At 31.4% G+C, this 22,799-nt stretch overlaps 3 protein-coding genes, 1 long non-coding RNA gene and 2 pseudogenes across 11 annotated transcripts; 4 read left to right on the plus strand and 2 right to left on the minus strand.

The window, feature by feature from the left end:
* The first annotated feature begins 1,260 nt into the window (after positions 1 to 1,260).
* Positions 1,261 to 7,995, plus strand: LOC111297206 (cationic amino acid transporter 2, vacuolar-like). Of its 5 annotated transcripts, none has more exons than XR_016346826.1 (15): positions 1,403 to 1,995; positions 2,679 to 2,880; positions 3,106 to 3,190; positions 3,366 to 3,506; positions 3,610 to 3,728; positions 3,807 to 3,903; positions 3,989 to 4,161; positions 4,262 to 4,328; positions 4,865 to 5,023; positions 5,518 to 5,785; positions 6,072 to 6,180; positions 6,591 to 6,703; positions 6,808 to 6,883; positions 6,990 to 7,196; positions 7,858 to 7,995. XR_016346826.1 is itself a non-coding variant. In XM_022891850.2 (15 exons), the coding sequence occupies exons 2-15, from the start codon at positions 1,836 to 1,838 to the stop codon at positions 7,144 to 7,146; spliced, it is 1,926 nt and encodes a 641-aa protein (XP_022747585.2). In that variant the 5' UTR covers positions 1,434 to 1,684; positions 1,793 to 1,835; the 3' UTR covers positions 7,147 to 7,431. The 5 variants fall into 5 exon arrangements, 3 of the variants coding, with proteins under 3 accessions (XP_022747584.2, XP_022747585.2, XP_089625197.1); XR_016346825.1 differs by having other exon boundaries at positions 7,843 to 7,971; XM_022891850.2 differs by lacking the exon at positions 7,858 to 7,995 and having other exon boundaries at positions 1,434 to 1,684; positions 1,793 to 1,995; positions 6,990 to 7,431.
* LOC111296456 (uncharacterized) lies at positions 7,731 to 10,224 on the minus strand. 2 transcript variants are annotated; one of them, XM_022890770.2, is made up of 3 exons: positions 10,144 to 10,199; positions 8,809 to 10,051; positions 7,731 to 8,100 (listed from the first exon to the last, which is right to left on the minus strand). In XM_022890770.2, exons 2-3 carry the CDS (start codon positions 9,993 to 9,995, stop codon positions 7,986 to 7,988), a joined length of 1,302 nt encoding a protein of 433 aa, XP_022746505.2. In that variant the 5' UTR covers positions 9,996 to 10,051; positions 10,144 to 10,199; the 3' UTR covers positions 7,731 to 7,985. The 2 variants fall into 2 exon arrangements, with proteins under 2 accessions (XP_022746505.2, XP_022746507.2); XM_022890772.2 differs by having other exon boundaries at positions 7,768 to 8,100; positions 8,809 to 10,022; positions 10,144 to 10,224.
* Positions 10,225 to 13,203: 2,979 nt separating this feature from the next.
* On the minus strand, positions 13,204 to 14,413 carry LOC111297425 (replication factor C subunit 3-like; annotated as a pseudogene).
* Positions 14,414 to 14,845: 432 nt separating this feature from the next.
* On the plus strand, positions 14,846 to 18,136 carry LOC111296299 (uncharacterized). Of its 3 annotated transcripts, XM_022890542.2 has the most exons (4): positions 14,851 to 15,258; positions 16,475 to 16,736; positions 17,512 to 17,585; positions 17,816 to 18,136. In XM_022890542.2, the coding sequence occupies exons 1-3, from the start codon at positions 15,085 to 15,087 to the stop codon at positions 17,577 to 17,579; spliced, it is 504 nt and encodes a 167-aa protein (XP_022746277.2). In that variant the 5' UTR covers positions 14,851 to 15,084; the 3' UTR covers positions 17,580 to 17,585; positions 17,816 to 18,136. The 3 variants fall into 3 exon arrangements, with proteins under 3 accessions (XP_089625199.1, XP_022746277.2, XP_022746276.2); XM_089769073.1 differs by lacking the exons at positions 17,512 to 17,585; positions 17,816 to 18,136 and adding an exon at positions 17,299 to 17,491 and having other exon boundaries at positions 14,846 to 15,258; XM_022890541.2 differs by lacking the exon at positions 17,816 to 18,136 and having other exon boundaries at positions 14,853 to 15,258; positions 17,512 to 17,792.
* A 2,088-nt stretch (positions 18,137 to 20,224) lies between these two features.
* Positions 20,225 to 22,772, plus strand: LOC149515585 (uncharacterized). Its single transcript, XR_016346827.1, has 2 exons — positions 20,225 to 20,604; positions 21,885 to 22,772. It is a non-coding gene; the product is annotated as an uncharacterized LOC149515585 (long non-coding RNA).
* LOC111296868 (protein-S-isoprenylcysteine O-methyltransferase A pseudogene) lies at positions 20,600 to 21,883 on the plus strand (annotated as a pseudogene).
* Positions 22,773 to 22,799: the final 27 nt, after the last annotated feature.

Below are 22,799 nucleotides of genomic sequence, written 5' to 3' on the forward strand. Positions count from 1 at the left end.
TATTTATTTATTTTTTAGTCTTCGAAATTTGATGATAGATAGATTGTTTAATTTTTTAAATTAAAATAAAATATATCGTATCTGATAGTTTAAGATAAATAATTACATGTCTTACATTTGAGATGATCTCAATAAATGATTACTAATGAGATTTAAAATTAAAATTTTTATATCAAAAAAATAAATTTAATCAATTAAATCAATCACTTATTAATATTATTTATTTATTACAAAACGTGCCTAATTGTTCTAAAATTGCAGGGATTATTGAAAATCCCAAAGCCCATTGCCCAAGGAAAAGAAAGGATCAAAATTCTCCCTGAGCTTTGCCAACACAACATGTCAGCTTTTGCCCAGAACTCACATGACCAAAATAGATATGCTTCCTATGTCTCATTTTTTTTTTTAATTTTTTAAAATATCTTTAAAAAATATATATATTTAAATATTTATAATTTTTATCTTTTATAAATTTGTTATTTTTTATATTAAAAATTATAAGATTTTAATTATAAAAAAAAATAAAATTTAATAATAAATATATTAAAATTAAAATTAAAATTAAAAAAATTTTATTAAATTTTATAAAAATCAGTATATAATAAATATTTTAAAACGAACTGAATAACTTATTTGGATTGGCCCCTTTAGGATTATGATCCAGAATCTAAACATAAAAGGCAATTCACGTTGAGCTCAATTATTCTTATAAAACTCCTATGCTACTGCCAATAATTGAATTCATTTGTCAGTTGTCACTGATTCACAGGCTATTTGTGAACTATAAAATCATTTCTTTAAAAGGAAAGCTGTCAAAGTTATCTAAGGCTTATTGGTTCAACTTTACGTTTGGAGCAACGGTGTGATGCTGACTTCTATTTCCATCCAAGCCCACAACCTAGTTCTAGAACGCGACTTCTTCAATCTTTTCTCATTGCGCTCATCCAAACAGGGTTTTAGCTTTGCAAGTTAAAACTCCCAAACATTAAATGCTAGACTATTATTAATTAATATATTATTAGAGTTGATATTTAAAAATTTAAAATATATTTTTAATTAAATAAATATTAAAATAAAAAAGTTTAAAGATAATTTAAGAATTTTAAAAAATTGTTTTTCAATTAAAAATCCAAAATTTTATTTTTTTCTAATTCAAGCATGTTTATAATGATAGCAAATGCCTAATTACATGCATTATTTTATTAAATAAATAAAATATAATTAAGAATAAATATTTTTTGAATCATGACCATCAAATTTGATGATTAACTAAATTAGTTGATTGAAAAAAAAATAATGAATCTAAAATATTGAAAGATTGAGACTCTACTATTAAAAAAAATTAAAAAAATAATAAAAAATAAAACTTTGATAAATCATTAAAATAAAATATTGAAATTTTGTATCTCTATTTTGTATGATGCACCAGAATTGAGGTTTTGTTTAAAAATTAGATTCCAAAAGTCAAATCATTCCCGGGCAGCCCAACGATTGGTTGATTCTTTAGCAACGGGCAACGCTCAGTTTCATTTCCTTTAAAACCCAAAAAATTTCAGTTTCTTTAAACAAAATTTGTTTTTTCTCTCTTGCAAAATCTGCCGGCTTTGATTCCCTTTTAAGAACAACAAAAGTTGAACCAAATTATATTGAAAGGGTTTAGGGGGCAGATTTTAATGTTAATAAGGTTTTATTTTTTTTAGTTTACTGTACGTAAATTTTTAGCATTTCTTTTATTTTTTATTTTTGTCAAAAGCTAAGTTTGTAAATTACTATTAATTCTATAATTTTGTAGTTAGTTATTTGGAGAAAGTTGATAAAGTTGGGTGAAATTCTCGATGAGGTTTTTGGTTAATTGCCAAAAAGGAGGTTCGGGTGCTTCATGGGGTGGTTTAACGAGTTTGGTAAGAAGAAAACAGGTAGATTCTGCTCATTCCAAGCGTTTGGGTCATCATCAGTTGGCTAAAGAGTTGACTGTTCCTCATCTCATAGCAATTGGTAATATTTTGTGGTTTTTTAAATTTTTTTGGTGTAATTTTTTTTTTTTTTTTTATCTTGGTTTGTGTTTTTAGCTTTTTTTGGGAAATTGACACTGGTTTTGAGTTTTTAGCTTCTATTTAGTTGGTTTTATTTTTTTTTTTCAGCTTTTTTTGGGAAAATTTTGATAGTTGTTTTTGGGAGAGGTGGGGGATTTGATACTGAACATGTGTTCTTTATCTCTTTTTTTTTTTTTTTCCCTTGGTTTTGGGTTGTTTAGCTTTTTTATGGAAAAAGTTGATGATCTTTTTTTTTTGTTTGTTTTTAGCTGTTTCTTATCTTATTGCAATCTGTATATGTGATTATTTGTTGTGTTCTTAGTTCTTTTGGGGGAAATTTTGATTCAGGTTTTGTGTTTTTGGCAGTTTTATGCTGATTTTTCAGGTGTTTTTGATGATAGTTTGAATCGTTATTCCCACTTTTGTTGCAAATTAATGGTCTCTTTTACTTATATCCTTTTATGGATATATTTGATGGGTTGGGTTATTCTTATTTTGAAGTTATGTTTGGTTTGATTTTGTTTATTCTAACTAAGGTTGGCATATGTTTATTCTTTTTACTTTTAAGATTATGGTTTCATTGCTTTTAATTTTTTGATATCTACGGTGGATAGCTTATTGTGAATCTTGGTGCACTGTGATTAGGTGTTGGATCAACAATTGGAGCTGGAGTCTATATTCTTGTTGGAACAGTTGCTAGAGAGCATTCTGGTCCAGCTCTCACCATTTCATTTCTAATTGCTGGCATTGCTGCTGCTCTCTCTGCGTTTTGCTATGCGGAGCTTGCAAGTCGTTGCCCATCTGCTGGCAGTGCCTATCATTATTCATACATTTGTGTTGGTGAAGGGTAATTTCTAGTTCTCTTGATTTATGTTGTACATTTCTAACTGTTGTTGTTCTTTGTTCTTGCAATTTGAAAAGTCAGACAGTAGGATTTAGCTTTAGTAATAGTTAATTCTTCCATTTGGTAAAAGAATAAAAAGTGGCTGTAATCGCACAATCCTTTTTCTTTCTTGCTTCTTGAAGATTTATAATTTTTTCATGCACTGATGCAAGCAATATCATTTTGTAGCATTGCCTGGTTAATTGGTTGGGCTCTGATACTTGAGTATACAATTGGTGGTGCAACAGTTGCTCGAGGCATTTCACCTAATCTGGTTTAGTGAATTTTCTTACTCAAGAATACATTGCTTTCTTTTCTTTTTGGCTGGATTGATTGGGGGTGGGAGGGGGGGACCATGGTGCTTGAGAGTTGTGATTGTGGGAGCTGCCTTCTTTTATTTGCTATTTACATTGCACTCTTACGTTTTTTCTTTTCATTTCTGCATCTAGGCTTTGCTTTTTGGAGGTGAAAATAGTCTACCAAATTTTCTAGCTCGCCAGCATATTCCCGGGCTTGATATTGTGGTGGACCCATGTGCTTCAATTCTAGTTTTCATTGTGACTGGGCTCTTGTGCGTGGGAATCAAGGAGGTGCTTTCCATCTCCTTTTTCTTTTTCAGGTCCTTTTCTTTGTGTGGGTGTGGGTGATGACCCCTTTGCAACCTTAAATTTACTCTCTGCTCCTCTCATGCAGAGTACATTTGCACAAGCCATTGTCACCACCGCAAATGTATGTGCCATGATTTTCGTGATAGTAGCTGGTGGTTATCTGGGTTTCAAGACTGGGTGGACTGGATATGAACTTCCTACTGGGTAATTGGCATTTCTTGCTTTATTTCCATGCCAGTCTGATGTTTTCAGAAATTGTTATTTAACTTATTTATCCAATAGGTATTTTCCCTTTGGGGTCGATGGAATGCTTGCTGGGTCTGCAACAGTCTTCTTTGCTTACATTGGTTTTGATTCGGTTGCCAGCACTGCTGAGGAGGTATATGGTTTCTTTTCTTATAGCAGTTTTCCCTTTTTTTAAAGTTTTTTCTGGTGATCTAAGAATTTGAAATCATGTATATCAGGTGAAGAATCCCCAACGAGATTTGCCGCTGGGTATTGCAACAGCCCTCTCCATTTGTTGTGGGTTATACATGCTGGTTTCTGTCGTGATTGTTGGTTTGGTCCCCTATTATGCAATGGATCCCGACACCCCCATCTCTTCTGCATTTGCTAGCCATGGGATGCAATGGGCAGCGTGAGTATTCATTGTGCATTCAAAGTGTCAATTTATTTATTTTTTTTTTCTGAAACATTTTTACATGATGAACCTTCCCTTCCCTTTTTTGTGCTTTCAGTTATGTAATAACCATTGGAGCTGTTACTGCTCTTTGCTCAACATTGATGGGATCAATCCTCCCTCAGGTAAAAGTCAAGTTTTCAGTGGTACAACTGTGAAATTGTTTGGCGTTCTGTAAATATTTCATCAATAAGATGTTAATTGTCCACATTTATTTTCCACATTACTGTTCTATCATTTATTTCCATCAAATGATTGTCTCAAATTATAATTCTTGTAATCATGCTAATTGCAGAGCTAAACATAATCCAGGATGAAAAGCACAAAGGGGATATTCAATTCAATCTTACATCAAATATTTACTAACTCTACACATCCCTTTCAACTATTATAGCATTTGCATTCAATTATGATATCTTAATACTGATATAGACTTGTGATTGCATATATATATATTAATGTAATGATATGTATCAACTTTTAATTATTACTTCTAAAGATTCACTAGCGTGTTGTCAGAACTTCAGCCTACTCACTTTTTATCTTAATCCGTAAATTATAAAATGCTAGCTTCTAAATCTGCATGATTGGTCATAGATCTTAAAATTTTTTTAGAGCATTTAATTATTTAATGTTAACGTCCCTAATTGTGTGTTTTCAGCCTCGAATTCTTATGGCAATGGCCAGAGATGGATTGTTGCCTTCTCTTTTTTCAGATGTTAATAAACGCACCCAAGTTCCTGTCAAGAGCACATTAGCAACTGGTATAGTTGCTGCTACCTTGTCGTTCTTCATGGATGTTTCACAATTGGCAGGGATGGTAAGTAGGACTGGGCATTTCTTGCAATTGGGATCGGATTTTTTTTCCTTTTTGGGGCCTCATGGTGTAGATCACGTTTTTATCATACCAATTTGAATGTTCTTTTAAACATGCTGCTGTTTGTGCTATGCTTGTAGTTTACTAGGTCTTGAGTGCATTCGGTTGCTGTGGTGAATGGTGACCCATTCTTAGTTAAAAGGAAAATAAAAAGAACTTTATAACCATATAATGATATGTCTTTAATTTTTGCCATAATCCATTTGATGATTTACAGTTGACCTAATTTCTTTTCTGATTTTTCATTCCCAGCTTAAAAGGCTGCACTTTTGTAGTAGTTTTCTTTTTTAAAATAGATCTTTCCTTTATCATAAAAATGAATGTCACATGGTTTTCACAAACTAGGCTCCTATGGCTCGAGTATCTAGTTTAATTACAAGCCCTTGGGTGCATATGCCTACGATATGGAGCTCCTAAGAGTTGCCTTCCTTTTGCAGGTCAGCGTGGGGACACTTCTTGCGTTTACTATGGTAGCAATTTCTGTGCTGATACTTAGATATGTCCCTCCAGATGAGGTGCCACTTCCTTCATCACTTCAGGAGTCAATTGATTCTGTCACACTAAGATATGGTAGGGATACTCAGGTGATTAGTGGGGAAAACCCTGCAATGAGTACTTCTGGAGATAGTTCTCGACCTTTGCTTGGCAACAAGAATGTAGCAGTTAAGCGTCCAGTTGTTGAAAAACAAGAAGCTCAAGCCACCTGTAAGTTCCTTCTGTAAGCAATGTGCTTGAAGGTTTTGTCCTTGTAATGTAATAGAAAATTTTGGAATTTCTAATCAAGGTGTATGATATGAAATGCTTTTCTCTGGGTTGGACATTATTACCATGGAGTTTGTTGTTCCAAACTCAAATCTATGGGTGAGGTCAGGGGTCAGTCTGTCACCTGTCCACCCTGGAATCTCTTTAGCATTCATTTTTTCGACAAAGCTTTCCATTATCTGGTACTTTCCTGAAGTCTTTATTATTGCCTGTGTAATGATTATTGCAGGTACTCTCAATGAAGAGAACAGGCGAAAAATTGCTGGTTGGACCATAATGTTAACATGTGTTGGTGCATTTGGCCTTACATTTGCAGCTTCAAATTTGTGGCTTCCGAGGTAGGCTGATCATGTCTGTTTTGTCAAACTACTTTGGTCTTTATTTTTTTTTCAGGATAGAATGGAGGGTGGAGGCAATTTATTATTCTTAACCATTGTTAAGCTTTTCATTGTCATAAGTTCGGGAAAGAGGGTGGGGAGCTTTGCTGATGCAGGATGAAAGATGGAGATATTTATCTCCAAAAAACAAAAAAGGACAAAAGAGGGAATTGGAGAAGAAATTTATGGTGCTCAGGTGTTATACATTGATATGGATGAAGAGAGAGAATTGAAATCCATTTTTCAGTGTGTGGCGGGAGAACATGTATTATGTCCACTATTTGAACTTCATTATTATAGTGCTTGAAAAGAAAAGGGAAATGGTTCTACTTTGTTCTTTTGGTTTGATGGTTGTTGGTATCTTCCTCTAGCCTTCTTCGATACACGTTATGTGGAGCTGGTGGTCTGCTTCTTCTGTCTGGTTTGATTGTGCTCACCATTATAGATCAAGATGATGCAAGGCATAACTTTGGACATACAGGAGGTATGCTTTCAGCATTCTTAGTTCAAGTCTTGGTTGCTTGCCATCTCATATTCAACATCTTTATGATTTTCATCAATTTATGCATGGTTAATTTATATATTCAGGTTTCATATGCCCTTTTGTTCCACTACTACCAATTGCCTGCATTCTCATCAACATCTACCTGCTTATTAATTTAGGGTAAGTGTTAAATTGCTGTATTCTTCTTTATAACAACTTTGCTACCATCAAATGGCTACTCAATTTTTACATCCTTCTCTCATAATATGTTCTTTGCAATTGTCAGGGCTGACACCTGGGCTCGGGTTTCAATATGGCTTGCTATAGGGGTCCTTGTTTACGCATTCTATGGTCGTACGCACAGCTCACTGCTGGATGCAGTCTATGTGAGGGCAGTTCACGCGGGTGAAATTTATCGCTCCTCTGGAGACTCTTTGGCTTAATTTCACAATGAAAGAAAATGTTCTCTTGAAAGAAAAAGAAACAAATACAGGTAAAAATGTGGACTATGTAAGCACCGATGCTAGTTGGTCTTAGTTTTGGAGAAGAATCTCAATGTTATATGCTTGTAATTTTTGTTTTCTATCCCCAATTACTGTATTTGTAATATGTTGTGGCATGGCTGGTTGATCTTAAGTCAGTCGTTTGTGTAGCACATATTTCAACTGGCTTGCAAAACTCATGTATAAAAATGTAAATGTAAATGGTAGGAATTAGCTTCTTAGGCCCTCTAGTGCTCTTTAGTTTAGAAAGAGTTTAAAGATGCAAACATCAAATAGGTCAAATTAGGATATCAGTCCATATATTACCCAAATTAATTTCAATAATTAAGATTTAAATCTGAGCAATCTTAAATATAAAAAATATATTATTTTATAAAATAAATTTTCCAATATTGAAAAAATATGAATCATAAATTCAGAACATTTTAATTATTTGTTAATTTTAACAACATTTTAAACCTTAATTAAAAAAAATTAAAAAAAAAATACCCTTATGTTAGATTTTTTAGTCCAGAAAGAGGGTATAACATTTGGATTCTTCTTTTTTTTTTTTTTGGCCAATACAAATCCAATCATAAAACTCACCTTTTAAATTCAGGAAATTAATTTTACAATTTTACTTCATCTTACATTCAGTTGCTGCGGTGCTAGGAGTCAACTACCAAAGTCAAGTAAGCATCAACCCAGGTACTGTTGGCGAAGAAAGACGCCAGGTGCCGATCATCGGGGAAAAAGAAAAGATGAAATTCTCAAATCAAATGATGGTTAAAAACTGATGTTCATTTCAATTCCCAATCCTTCAACTTCTTGCTTCCTTTTGGTTTGGCTATAGGTGCATTCACAGCTGCCATTTTTGCATTGTATTTTGCCCGAAGAGGATCATTGTATGTCCATCTGCACAAATGCCAAACAATTAAAGTCAAGATTTGTCAAAAATATAATTGTCTTTATCTTTTTAGTGGTTATGCAGAAGTGTGATATCAACCATATCAAATGTTCATCAGAGAAAATATCTTTAGGGTTCAAATCCCACACACATCCAATGAGGACCTTTCAGAGATTATGCTCTTCAAACAAAAGATTTAATTGATAAGAAGCACATTCATTATCTACCCACTACCTGCCTCCAAACTTAATTATACCATTCAACTTACGGCATGCTGAATCAGTTTAGATGATCACGACAGAAACTAAGATAATTTAATCCATGCATGTTCACTAGTATCACACAAAATGTGGCAATTTAATGCAAGAAGTGTCCATTAATATGGAGTACTGAAATTGGAACTAAAAAGAAGACAACGATATGCTTCTAGGAAATCATGTGCACACAAGAAATCCAGAATGACTCATACTAGATATGAATAATTAGAATAAAACAAATCAGCAAACAGAAGTTCCATCAAAGTTTCTTTGCCTCGGTAGAAACAAGCTTTAGTTACTAATAGTTAGCGTTTCATCCTTCAAGTCATACATTATATTTATTGATATTATTCACACTAAGTGTCTTCTGCAGTTGATTTCAACAAATTATAAGCCACTGAAGATAGAAGATAACAAATAAAGAAGTATATAACAGTAAAATGAGCTTAGAGAACATACGGATTGTTCCAATCAGTTGTATCCTCATTGACAAGATGCGTCCATTTGGTTCTTCCGCTACGACCAAAATGCTTGACCTGCATGACCTTAGGCAATATTGTCTTGTTCATCTTGTCTTCACCTGTTGGGGCAGAGAAATCACGATAATAAATATTGTCTCCTCCAGCAGTTGCTGCAGGATCATCAGCTTCCGTCTGGTAGAAAACACCCTTGTGGTAATATTTCTGCATAAACTTCCATTTTTGTTTAGGCGGTGGAGCAGGTTTCGGATTCTTCCTCTCCCATTCTCGCCTCTCTTCCTCGGTCATATTCCTAACTTTCTCAATCTCCTCCCTCTGCTTTATCATTGCTTCCCTTTCCTCTCTATCCCTCTTGATCCTAGCAATCTCTCTCGCCTTCCAGGCTTCATACTCCTCTGCCTCATTGACCTCATCATCGGTATCGACATCAGCTACATTAGCCTCCAACTCCATATTCTTCTGAATTTCAGTATCCTCCCTAATCTTCTCAACCACAATTTGCCTTGTCTCAATCTTCCTATGTTCCAGCTTCCTCTTCTCCGCCTCCTCAATAGCCCGCTCTTCTGCCTCCAACCGTTTACGCTCAGCTATTGTTTCTCTCTCTGACTTTGGCACATAAATCGCCTTCATCATCGGAATACCTGTATGTTCCTCTTCTGAATCTGTCTCATACTCCGACTCTTCCTCCTCTTCTTCCTCCGCTTCCTCTTCCTCCTCCTCTTCCAACAATGGCGTTTCCTCTTGTTTCTTCTGAAGCATCTTCTCCTTAATCCTTCTCCTCCTCTCATCCAACGCGTCCTCATCTTCTTCCTCAGCCTCGACCCCTTCATTCCTCCTATTCTCCTCCTCTTCAGTCGACACAATCTCAGCTTGCCTAATGCGCCTATGATCAGCCCTAATTTCATCCCTATTATCAATCCGACTCTCAGCCAAACGGCGTAACCTAGGATCATCTTTTCTAACAATGCCCGAATCGTCGTGACTAGGAAAAGCTTTTTCTAAAGCAACAGCCCTAGCCATCCTAATATCGTCATCTTCATCGGCATCATCAGCCCATTCAGGAGCTTTCCCAGGCCAATATCTTTTAACTTTGGTTTGCCCAATTTTGCCTCTAAGTTTATCCCTAATGGCTATTACAGTATCACTAACACCTGCCGTGACCGACATTGTTCCTTCCTCTTCGTTCTGGTTTTCCTGCGGTTTCTCAGTAACCAAACAGCAAACTGGAGATGAAAATGGGGAAGTAATCAAACAAAACAGTAGAAAAAGCACAACACGTCAGAAATTAATGATCGAAACCCTAAACTGGAATTACCTGAAGGCGAACTTTTTTCCAAGAGAAATGGATTCGAAATATATATGACAAATATTAATAGTGTCACCGGTGATATTAAAAAATATATATATAATTATCAACAAGTAATTTGTTTAATTGATTAAGATTTATATTTTTTTAACGAAAAAATTTTGAATTTAAATTTTATTGATGATCATTTATTAAAATTATTTTAAATGTACGACTTATAATCACTTAATTTAAGTTGTGAAATATGATATGTCTTATTTTATATAAAAAATTAAATAATTTATTTAATTTCAAATTTTTCTTAAAAAAAATATATAATTAATATGAGTTTTAGTTTTAGATAAGTTGAGTATGGTATTAATTATATTTTTTAAAATTTATGCTGATAATATTTTTAATAAATATAAAAATAAAAAATTTAAAGATAAATAAAATTTTTAAAAAATATATATTAGTAAAAAATTACATTAGAATAAAAATTACTACATTTATAAAAATAAGAGGTCAAATTACATGGACTCGATTTTGTGAGTTACATGAAACCTTAATTTAGCTTCATTATAATCACATATTATCAACTCATAACAAATAAATAAATATTACTTTAGATATTTTAAACAGATAAGGCTGACTTTTTTTTTTCATAAAAATTTACTAGACTCTAGATTGATTTTACTATTTACAACCTAATCCAAAAAAATAAATTATATTTTTTATTCTCTGCTTGCAAATAAATAGGAAACTAAAATTAGAATTGACAATAAATCGAGTTGAGACGAGTTTTTATTTATCCTAAATTTGACCCGACTCAAAAATTTTTTATTTTTTTTATTTGAATTCGATCCGATATTATATAAATCGTGTCCGATCCGTCTCGATTCAAAATTAATAAAATATTTTTTTAAAATATAAATATTAAATATATTATTATATAAATATATATAAATAAAAAATAAAATAATTAATTAAAAAATTATTTTTATATAATATCGAGTCGGGTCAAGTTTATCTAAAACCCAAATTTGACCTGACCGACATCAATTTTTTTTTTAATGTTACTCGATCCGATGCGAAACTTAACTTTTTTTTTAAAAAAAAAATAATTTTATAAAATTAGATTGGATCGAAATATGTTGGGAGAGGGTTGGGTTACCTACTCTAACTAAAACTCCAAAATTTATCATGTGTTGAAGTAATTTGAAAACAAAATGAAAAAAAAAAAAGTCTATACTTATTCTCTTTCTCTAATTAACATAAAAACTCCAAATGTTAAAGTATGGAGCCATTTTCCACGTATTAACTATTTCTAAATATGTTTAATTTTTATTTATTTATTAAGTTTAACAAATGATTTTAAATAATATTTTTAAATTTATTTATTAAATAAACTAAATACGAATAAAAATTTATGTGATTCATTATATTTGTGAGTAAATTTATTTAAAACTCGCTTATTTATTATTTATTTATAATAATATTAATAAAATTATATTTTTATCTTTTATCTTAATCATATTTTTAAATTTATTTATATTCGTTTAAGGTTTATTTGTTTAAATTTATTTGATTATGATTTATTTATTATTCATAAATATATTTATTTATATATGTTCGTAAATATATTTGTTTAATATTCATGAACGAGCTCGTTTAACTTAATTGAACTGAACATAAATAATTTATTATTTGAATAAATGATTAAAATAATTTTTTTATCGAATACGAACCGAACTTTTAAAAATAAATGAACAAATTACAAACATATATTTGTTCACTTATATTTGATTCATTTACAGCCCTAAACATCCAATTTTATCATGAAAGTAGAAAAAAAAAAAGAAGAAGTTCTAAATCCATATATTGTGTGGCCACCAAGAAAACACTAAACATGGCTTATAATATCTTGGCAATAATACGTTACATGTAAACAAAATTAAGTTCATGAAGAAGAAGAAAAAAAAAAAAAAACTGAAAAGAAGGTAATTAAAGACTAAAGGTCATATGCAATTATGGTAGTGTAGAAGAGATATAAAAGGTAAGATTTAAGGTCTTGCTCATTTAGCCATTGCAGGAATGCTAACAGATCATTCATGTTTCATGAACAAAATGACAAGCTGACTAAACGAAGAGCTGGAAACTTATAACCAGAGTTTGCAAATTGGCGATCGAAAGGGAAGGATGCTGGTTTGCTCTTCAACCAAATGTTGCAGTCAGGAAAGCCTTGTAAATGCTCATGAACTTGGTAACAAATGCTACTAAATTAATCAGAAAAACAAGACATGAATGAAATTGATTAGCAAAAACTACATTGCAAAGCATATTGTCGAGCAATATGTCAGGAGAGAAACATTATGTCATGCAATTGAAATATGTTAGTGCAGCCAACCCTGTCTACCAAATATTGACATCCTGATCTCTAAGATATTGGATGAAAATAGGCTCAATCATTTTATTTTTATAATTTAGCTAAATCACATAATTTTTAGAGATAGATCACGAAAGACGTGAATATAAATAATAAAAAATGATATGAAGGCTAAAAAATTAAATAAAAATATTTTTTTTATAAAATGAGTGATATAAAAGATATTCAAAATTACAATCTAATATGATTATTTTTTTAACGTTTCGTACAACCGACCCTAAAGTTATAATATATAAAGTTTAATCTGTTATTGTTGTTGTGGCCGAATCACTTAATTTCCAAGCTTAGGCACAATGGAATAAACAATATCACTACTACAAGCGTGTGAGAATCCACATTCTAAGTATATGTTAAAACTCACATCGGAATATAAAAATAGGTCATTTATCAATGAAAGAATGTCAAAATTCATTCCGACCACTCGGGATTAATAGATGATCACTAGCTCAAGAAACTTTTAAAAGTTTGCTGTGTGTTGGCCATGGCCACTTGCCAATGTAGACCTTTGGTACATAAGAGTATGTTAGCCTCAACTGAATCTCATTTTATACCCACCCTCAGTTTAATGATCACAGTCCACCTGGATAATATGCATTTGTAGGAAAATGGAGGCGTTATGTAAATCTAAACATATTTCCTGTGATTCATGAGCATTTCCCCCACTTCCAAGGACAATTATATGATATCATATTGAAGAAGAGAGGACTCAATCCCAAAACAAAAGGAGCAACAACCATTATTAAAGCATATGAGATGGGATAGACTATTGAACTTGCATAATATGCAGCCCAATGGCACATCTCATGCTTTAGCTCTGCACCGATTTCTTCAATAATTCATGAAGAAGCCACTGAGACAGCAAGGAAAATAAACTTTAATTTGAGAAAGAGATCAAACACCTTCGCTTGAACCTGAAATAGCCTAAAGCACACAGATAAAGGTTTAATAAGAAAGTTTTAAGCTGGATACTGAAAAGATATCATAACAGACAATTTACGTCCCAATTCACTTCTGTCATCCTATCCATACATGTTTCCTATAGCAACTTCGGCATAAGTAATTAACTAACTCGTTACCAAACATGTACTGAAAAGAATTATGTAATTGTTGCAGTGATTTTACTAAAAGAACAAATAAGATAGTGTTAGATGCTGCAGTGGAAACCTTTTAAGGCTCTGCTCCTTCATTATGTCAGTTGCTACCTCAGATATATATTCTCGCAATCCATTGGCGGAATTGCTTGGTTGTTTGTGAAAGGGTACCTTAATCAGGAATACAGTACAAAAACACATACGTAAGGAAGTTTCCTGCAATGATTTGCATGAGCACAGTATTGTTGATCTGTAAAAGATATCACCGAGCTTAACTGTTGAACATGGCATGTCTCAAATGACAATATAGCTCTCCTCGAACTCTGATTTGACTTTTCTGGAATGATGGCTGCAAAACCAGATGGAAGTTGTAGCGCTCCTTTCTTTCCAATGAACTCCAACACCTCAATGATCTGGCATAGAGAAGTTTACAGAAATAAATTTCAATTAACCAATGAAAAGCCAGACAGAGAGAGAGCAAAGATTCTTCATGGAAAATAAAATGCATATAAACATCATATTTCTTTTGTGACAACCCATTACAAGGGTTGGCGGACAAAGAGTTAGAGGAACGTTCCTCAGAATTTATCCAAGCATCTTTCAAATATTAATCAAAATAGTGAACATTCCCAACCTGTTCTTCTGAAGGTTAATTTATTCGGATATTCAGACAACGAGACTGAATCGCCTCAGTGACTTTTGAAGAACTATTACAGCACATAATTAGACGACCAGAAGTACTGTACTTCTCCATTGTTCTACGGAGAGACACAAACTGAACTTATATGCAATTACTTTCTAAAGAGAGACATAAGAAACATCAAGAAGAATACCAAATAGACATAATAAACACAAAGGACAAGGCCAATGAATGTTAAATCCAGAAAACTGGTTTGGCTCAAGTGTATGTTACTGTGATTAGAACTTTAGGTTAAAACTGAAATATTTGTAATTCTTTAAATGTGCATATAGTATAGCTTGGTACCATTTGCATAGTCCATAAATGTTTGTATTTTTTTTTTTATCTCTTTTTAGCCTTTTGGATAAATAAAATTTTGATTTCAACACTTAGCATGGTCTTGTTACTTCAGAATTACAAGATTAATAATAAAATAAATACAACTTTTATAAAATATATAAAAATCCAAATTTCATTTAGCAAATAATTCTTTGTTGTTTTAACCAACCCGAGACCCGACCCATATAGAAAGAACGGAAGAACTCTTACTTCCTTTCCCACCAAACATCGTTAACAACGACAGGCGCACAAACAAAAAGCCACTAAGAAACCTCAAAAAAATCTCATTTCTCCGATTTCTTCAAAGCTCTCTGACAAATTTTGAATTTACTTCAAAACCCATTTCTCCAATTCCAAGGTTTTCATCAAAGAAACTCGCTTTGTTGTTTATTTTTATTTTTAAAATTTGGGATATAATGGAATCTACCATGAAAATTTCGTATTCAGTAATATTTCCCATAAATTCAACACCAAAATTGAATAGTTGTAACAAAATTTCATATGCGTTTGGATCCAATGGAAGCCACTCCATCTCCAAAATCTGCGCCGTTTGCTCCAATGGCTCTGTTTCTGCCTCTGATTCTCATAGGGTTAGTTCCGTTTCTTTTCTTTTTCCTTTATTTCCATAATTTTCGTGTATATTCATATCAAACTGTTTTGGGTTCTCTAAAGTTTCTTAATTAACAAATTTATAATGAAAAAGGAACCCTTTTTCTTGATTTCAATTTCCGTCATTTTTTGTTAGTTGAATTACAGTGGAAAAATGCCTACTATATGTGAATTTCTTTGCAATTTATTTCTCCATGTCAGGTTTCTTTTGATCTGACTTAATTCAACTTGTTAAAATGTTGAATTTGTCCATTTTTATCCATTAAGCTCTAAGATACATAGTTGTTACCAAAAAAAGAAAGGCTTTAAGAAATCTAAGCTGTGTTCTGCCATTCAATCATCCAGCATTAACCTCAGAAAACATTTGTTCTGCCTATTTTAGTCTAACTAGCAGCTGGCTTGTGAAATGTTACATAAACTCATGCACGGTTTGGATCTTTCTTTCACTACTTGTTTCCTATAACTCATGCACAGTTTGGATCTTTCTTTCTCTACTTGTTTTCTATGTCTGGAGTAAAGAGCCAAAAATGCAATTTGGATACGAAGCAAACAATGTCTTAAAATAGTTAAGAATTTCGAAAACAGAGTTCATGATTTTACTTTTTCATAAAACGAGTTCGTTAGAATTGGTGTTATAGTTTAGCGTTTTGGTCCTACTTAATCAGTTGTAGATTTTCTTCCTACCTTTTAGAAACTTTTTATGAAGAATAAAATGCTAACAATCACACAAAGCCTTGATAATTTGGAAGGCTTTGTTAGTTTTGTTTTTATCACAGTGCTTCTTTTAGGTTCATCAAAAATCATTATCAGATGGATTTCCTAATTGTTGAGTTAATTGTGCTGTAGAGTAACTAGAGTTTCATTAGACCTTTGTGTATTCGAGTTGTATTTTAGACGAAAATTGTGTGTAACAATTTTGTGTCACGAAAAACCCGAAATACATTTCTTTTGTTTTTCTGATGAAATACATTTGTATTTTGTTTTTGTTGAATTCATATCTGTTAAAATTTTAATCTGTGTCACTTTCCTTTTTTTTTTTTTTTTTTTTTTTTTATCATTTTCGTGTCATCTTTTTAAATTGGCAGGTCTAAGTTTCATCTTTATAAGCAATTGTATGCTATTTCTGATGCTGATACACCTTGAAATTAAGTCAGTTATCATTGTGTATAGATTGAATGTTAAATTTTGATGTTATAGGCTGAGTCAAGGGTGGGGGAAGGCTCACGCAGACGAAGAAGCAATCTGGAATCTCTATTTTGTTATGATAAGCCTATCCCTGAGGAACGAATTGAAGAACCAGTTGGGGTATCTTTGGCTGAAAAAATAGTTGGAGATAAACCCCACTGCACTGATTGTCAGGCCAAAGGTGCCGTCCTTTGTATCACTTGCTCTGGTTCTGGATTATATGTGGACCCAATAATGGAGAGCCAGGGTATCATTGTCAAAGTCCGCTGCCTAGGTAAATTAATTCTTCTTCAACAATTTCGTGTTTGTATATGGATGTTTATGGCTTAATGCAGTCAATATTCTACATCTTTTATGTTCTTATTTCATTTTGCTATAGAAGGCAACCATTTTCAATCCTGAAAGCCTGATTCTGCATGATAGACAGATGGAGTTTTAAATAGGATTCTTAAAACCAGTCTATTGTATGGAAATTCTTTACTTGTGTTGTTTTATTTGATTTGGAAGGAAACAACAAAAGGATCTTTTTTGAAGTTGAAGAGAAGTTTTGATGTAATAGAAGTAGGGTTGTGTATTGAATGCTTCTGCATCAAGTAAAATTCAATGTATGATGTGGATCTCCGCATTGTAGGTCATTTCTTGCATCAAGGCTCCCGTATCTTGCTTTCATGCAATATAAACATCGTGAAATGGAAATTTTCAGTGCCTTTTAGTGAATTGCATTATGTGTTTACATCATTGACAAGTCAGACCTTCATTTCAGTTGAAGCACATGGATTGACTTGATAACTCTACCTATTAACGTTGTGAACTCATTTTTTGTCCAATCACCACAGACATTCATAGAAATAGAATGCAAGCTTGTCAACTCCACTGGTCATTGCTGCCACATTTGTCCCCATTGAGGGCCACATGAGTATTCTTGTAATGCACTCGGAGTCATTTTCATCTTGTATCATATTTTCATTTGTAAACTTTTAACAACTTCATACTGTTATATTTAAATGTGGCCAATATGTTGCAGTAGTATGATATTTGTCACTGTTCAGGTTGCGGAGGAACTGGCAATATTATGTGCTCGGAATGCGGTGGCCGAGGTCATCTAGGACCCAAATAACTTGTGGTTGGCCTCTCTACCTTTATCCGTAGCCTTTTATACAAAATTTTAAGTTAATTTATTCTAGTCATGTAATTTGGTTATAGAATTCAGTGTCCTATTTTGGTAATTCAATGGTAAAAGATATTAAATTAATGTATCTGACTCATGCAATTTTCATTTTAAAATCGCTTTGGTATAAATGTTAATTGATCCGGAGCTGCATTTGCTTTATGGTGAAATGTTTGGTTCTGTAGATTATTTCATGGAGACATTGAATCATCAGAAAACATAAACGCCATAGCATAAATAATGCGTTGAAACAGGGCAGCAGTGGAAACTATGTCCATTAGGTGGATTCTTCTATTACATTGAATATTATCTGTTGCCACATCAAGCTTGCTTTCTTTTTGTGTATAATGAGAAAAGATTTCATTTGAAATGTAGTCCATCTGATGCTACAAATTTACAACAGTAATGTCTGGAATTTACAGAGAATCAATTGTAAATTTTTTCTTGTTAAAATATTATTGTCTCATATCTGATAAATATTTAATTTCTTATAGTTTTATATTCAAGTTGAGTGTCGTCATTTATTATTAATTGGTTTTAAGTTAGATGCTTAACATAATATCAGTGTCAAGATTTTTTTTTCTATTATCCTGCCTAAATTTATCATGTGCTTTTTTTTTTTTAAATCTCTGTCTTAGCTTATTAAAATGATGTTATCTCAAATTTAATAAATATTTAATTTCATATCCTTTTTAAATTTGTCATATATTTAACTTCTTACCCTTTTTGAATTTATCATGATAGATTTTTTTCATCTCCGATTACATGTGATGATAGCTTGTTGAAGTGTTGTTATTTTATATTTAATATATATTTAATTTGTTATAGTTTTATATTTAAGTTGGGTTTATTAAATTAGTGTTATTCCGTATTTAATAAATATTTAATTTTTTGTAATAAATATTTAATTTATTGTAATTTTATATTTAAGTAGAATCTTTTTATTTATTACTAGTTGAATTTTTTTTTAACAAAGAAGCCGACGAAAATAAAAGAAGAGTTTGAATGTAATGATATTTGAATTTTAAATTAAAAAAAAAAAAAACATGATTGCACAAATAAATTGAATTAAATTTTAAAATTAAAAAAAAAATTGATATGATAAGAAAAAAACAATGTTATATCGAAATAAGATTCGAATTAAAAGAGAACAAAGATTTGACAAGACACGAACATTACAAGGTAGCTTAAGATGCATGCTGTTTCAGTGACAAAAATCTTGTGAGGCTCTTCCAAATCAAGACAGTTGTGCTGACAAACGTGTGCCATTCCAAAGGAGAGTAAAAATTTTGGGTCTGTTTGTTTCGGAAAAATAACAGTTTTTATCTTTTAGGAATTTGCCATTAAATATATAACTTTTATTAATGAGTTATTTAAATTTAAATTTAAAAATATTAAAAATAAATAATATAAATACCTTTATAAATTTTAAAAAATAACAAATTTATATTTCAATTTTTAGCATTATTTATTTAATAATAATTATTTGACATTAAATATATAACTTTTTATTGATTAGTTATTTAAATTTAAATCAATTAAAAATTAACAAATAAAATTTGTATCAAATTAAATTATATTAAAAATTTATTTGTGAGATATAGTGGATTTATTGTCTAAAATTAACTCAAATTAACTCTCGTATTTATTTTTAAAATTTTTTTTGTTAAATTGCATAAGTAATTATTCAATCAAATTCATATAAAACATAATTTTCATCCTATGGCCTATGACATACTATGAGTTCGTGATTTTGAACAAAATATAGATAAATTTTTTTTTTTATTTCTCAATTATTAATTATTTTAGTATAAATTATCATATCATAATGTGAATGTCATCAAAACATTTAAACTTTATCTTAAGTAAAGCATATAATTTTTTATTTTCAAGATATAATCTAATTTACTCTTTATCTTTTTTAATGGTTTATATGATGGGTCCTTAAATATATTTATATTTTTTATTTATTTAATTTAGATTAATTAAAATTAAAGTTCATATAAAATTATAAATTAAATTATCAAAAAATTATTAAAAAAGAGTAATGCACATATTATGATAAGTTAATATGTTTGTTTTTTTTTTTTTTTTTTATGATTTGTTTCGGAAAAACAACAGTTTTTGTTTTTTATCTTTTGTTTTCTAGAAAATTTATTCGGTAAAAAAATGTTTTGTAAAATATAAAATAAAAAAATTATTATGAAAAAATTATTATTAATTACATATAATTATAAATCTATAATATATATTTATTAATTGATAATTTTTAAAAATATTCAAATATGAAATTAACTTCTTAACTTGTAAAACATAAATTGAAAATAATGAATATTCTTTTTTTTTTCATAATTAAAAAAATATATTTTTTCATATTTGAGCTTATTTTTATTTTTCATTATCAAACACATTTTTATTCTTATTTTTTATTTTCTGAAAAAATAAAATAAAAAATAACTTTACTTAAAACCAAAAACTATCTTATATTTTTTTGACGAAACCTTGAAAAAAAAAAGGATTTTAACCTCTATCTATGACTAGTCGAGGAAGAAAATAAAATGAAATTTGTCATTTTATTATAATTTCATATTTTATAAAATATTTTATTATGCAAATGATAAATTTTGTTATTTTCCTTTTAATTTAATTGATTTTTAAACAAAAAAAAAGAAATTAAAATATTTTATTAATGTGAATAATAAATTTTCATCAATTTTATTATTTTAGGTTCAATAATTAACAAAATTAATGAATATTTATTCTTACTTTTTGTAAAAAAAGTTTTAAAAGTTGTGCTTAATTAAAAGAAATTAAATTAAAAAAAAAAAAACACTAAAAACATAGCTTAAAATGACCGCAAACCCGTTTCCGCGTTCTTCCCTGTCATCTATGCAGCCTCAGCCACAACTTCCTCTCCAAAGACTGCAACACTTTTCACAAGAGCAGTAGATTCACGTTGGTTCAAAACCCACAGGTAAACCGCAAAACCCAACTCAAAGGAAGAAACTTTACATTCAAAGAAGCAACTTTAGTTTCAGAAAAATGAACCCATTGTCTCAATTTTTGTTGGCAATTCTCTTTTTCCATAGCTCAGAATACATTTTAGCTGTTGCCACTCATAGGATATCAAATGTTAGACTCAGTTCACTTCTTGTCAGCAAAGAATATGTTTTAGCCATGATCTTTTCATTGGTTGAATACTTTTTTGAAGTCCTTTTATTCCCTGGATTAAAAGAACATTTGTGGGTTAGTAATCTGGGGCTTGCAATGGTTTTTATAGGAGAAACTGTAAGAAAATTGGCTATTGTAACCGCAGGTCGGTCTTTTACACATTTGATTAAGGTTCGTCATGAGGATCATCATAGGTTGGTTACTAATGGAGTTTATGGATTCGTTCGTCATCCCAGTTATTGTGGTTTCCTGATTTGGTCAATCGGTACTCAGATAATGCTGTGTAATCCCATATCAACTATTGGTTTTGCGGTTGTCGTTTGGCAGTTTTTTGCAAAGCGGATTCCTTATGAGGAGTATTTTTTGAGGCGGTTTTTTGGGGCTGATTATGAGGAGTATGCTCAAAGAGTTCCTTCTGGGGTTCCATTTGTGAAGTGAAAGCTTATGGATTATGTCTTTAGTGCTGAGTTTGATTCACATAAGCTTTTTTAGTGTGATTTGTGGTGAGTAATTTGGGGCTTGGAATCATTGCAATAGTAGTAGTTATTAGAAAGTTGGCTATTGTGACCACGGTTAGTCTTTTACATATTTGATTAAGGTATGGTTTGCCATGAGAGCATTATAAGTTGGTTACAAATGGAGTTCATGGATTAGTTTGTCATCTAGGTCATTAAGGTTTCTTTGTTTGGTCATTTGGTACTTAGATAATGCTATTGTAATCTGTGTAGATGATTGTTTTGCTCTTGTAGTTTGGTGTTTTGTTGGTTGTGTTAGTAGGGCTGTTGTTTGTTTGCTTAAGCTTTTTAAGTGAGGAAAAGGACATTCTTTTGAACCTGAAAAGATTGGTGGCCGGTAAGACCAAGATGTTCTAAACGACTATGGTTGCAGCCTTTTCTTTATCAAGTTATTAGTTCCCGACATGGTTGTGAAAGGGGCAACCAATTGTATTCATTCTTCTTTTAGGCTGTTCTGTTAAAAGCACTTTACATATTTCTCGATGATGTTAATTTCGCTCATTTGAAAACTAAAATATTTTATCTGTTGGTTCTGATATACAAACCTATTTATTATTATTGTTGGCAGATTATAATGTTGATTATTCCAATTTTGATCCTGTTGACGCTATAAAGTTGCTAAAATTAGAAAAGTTCTCCTTTATTTATGGATCTCAATTTGAAAAAAGATGGCCGGCGACAGTCTCCTTCAAAATAGATCCTCGATGAACAGGGATATGCTTGAGATTCATACAAGCATGCAGCGTGCAGTGACTAATGGGAATACATTATTGAAGGAGCCCTAAGAACCTAGTTTGATGGACTCCACCTTCACTATCTTGTTGTTTCACCATAGGTGATAGGAATGGGTTCTACTGCTCTAGTATAGGAGCAGCTCTTTGGAATTACAAAGAAGATTGCTTCGCTGCTATGTTGACTCTGGAACTGTTGAAGATCTTGTAGTGTTGAGTGCTTTCCCCTTGGTTTTGGGTCCTGGTAAAGGAGATTTTATGGAGCAGAATCATGCACTGGACATTATTGCTTGGTTTGGCTGTGATGAACTGTCCAGTACCAGACCAAGCCAACTGGTTTGATAATGTTCTGATATCTGAGAAAGGAATTCGGTGTTCGGAGTTTGGATTGGTTATTCTGTTTTATAGCATATTGTAAATGTTCTTGAGCAATTAACTAATCAGGGGATAAAGGTACTCTTGTACTTCTGAACACTCCATCTGGTTAAAATGCTTCAAGTCCAGGAATTGCAAAAGGATTGCTGAGAATGAGTCTGGCTTAAGAACAACGGGATGTAGCATGGTCCCTTGTGTTAGTTGATTGGATAGCAAAGATTAGCATTTATATCTATTTTTTTTTCTCATGCAAGATGCTTAAGTTGCTTTTCTAAAAGGCATCTAATTTCTTTCATAATTGCAATGTGTTGAAGTCAAACAGACAGACAAGCAGAACATAAAATTATCAACTTGTCTCTTATAAATTGAAAGCATGT

The sequence above is a fragment of the Durio zibethinus genome, chromosome 12 (genome assembly GCF_047325235.1).
Source record: "Durio zibethinus cultivar Kanyao isolate XHJ-2024 chromosome 12, ASM4732523v1, whole genome shotgun sequence".
Taxonomy (NCBI): Eukaryota; Viridiplantae; Streptophyta; class Magnoliopsida; order Malvales; family Malvaceae; genus Durio; species Durio zibethinus.

Bases quoted from the DNA above. Each gene is read 5' to 3' on its own strand.
- LOC111297206 (XM_022891849.2), top strand. From the start codon at position 1,836: ATGAGGTTTTTGGTTAATTGCCAAAAAGGAGGTTCGGGTGCTTCATGG. The intron at 3,191-3,365 runs GTTTAGTGAATT...TTCTGCATCTAG, and splicing joins GAGGCATTTCACCTAATCTG to GCTTTGCTTTTTGGAGGTGA. The intron at 4,329-4,864 runs GTAAAAGTCAAG...GTGTGTTTTCAG, and splicing joins TGGGATCAATCCTCCCTCAG to CCTCGAATTCTTATGGCAAT.
- LOC111296456 (XM_022890770.2), bottom strand. From the start codon at position 9,995: ATGTCGGTCACGGCAGGTGTTAGTGATACTGTAATAGCCATTAGGGAT. The intron at 8,101-8,808 runs GTATGTTCTCTA...GCATTTGTGCAG, and splicing joins ACAACTGATTGGAACAATCC to ATGGACATACAATGATCCTC.
- LOC111296299 (XM_089769073.1), top strand. From the start codon at position 15,085: ATGGAATCTACCATGAAAATTTCGTATTCAGTAATATTTCCCATAAAT. The intron at 15,259-16,474 runs GTTAGTTCCGTT...TTGATGTTATAG, and splicing joins CTGCCTCTGATTCTCATAGG to GCTGAGTCAAGGGTGGGGGA. The intron at 16,737-17,298 runs GTAAATTAATTC...CAATCACCACAG, and splicing joins TGTCAAAGTCCGCTGCCTAG to ACATTCATAGAAATAGAATG.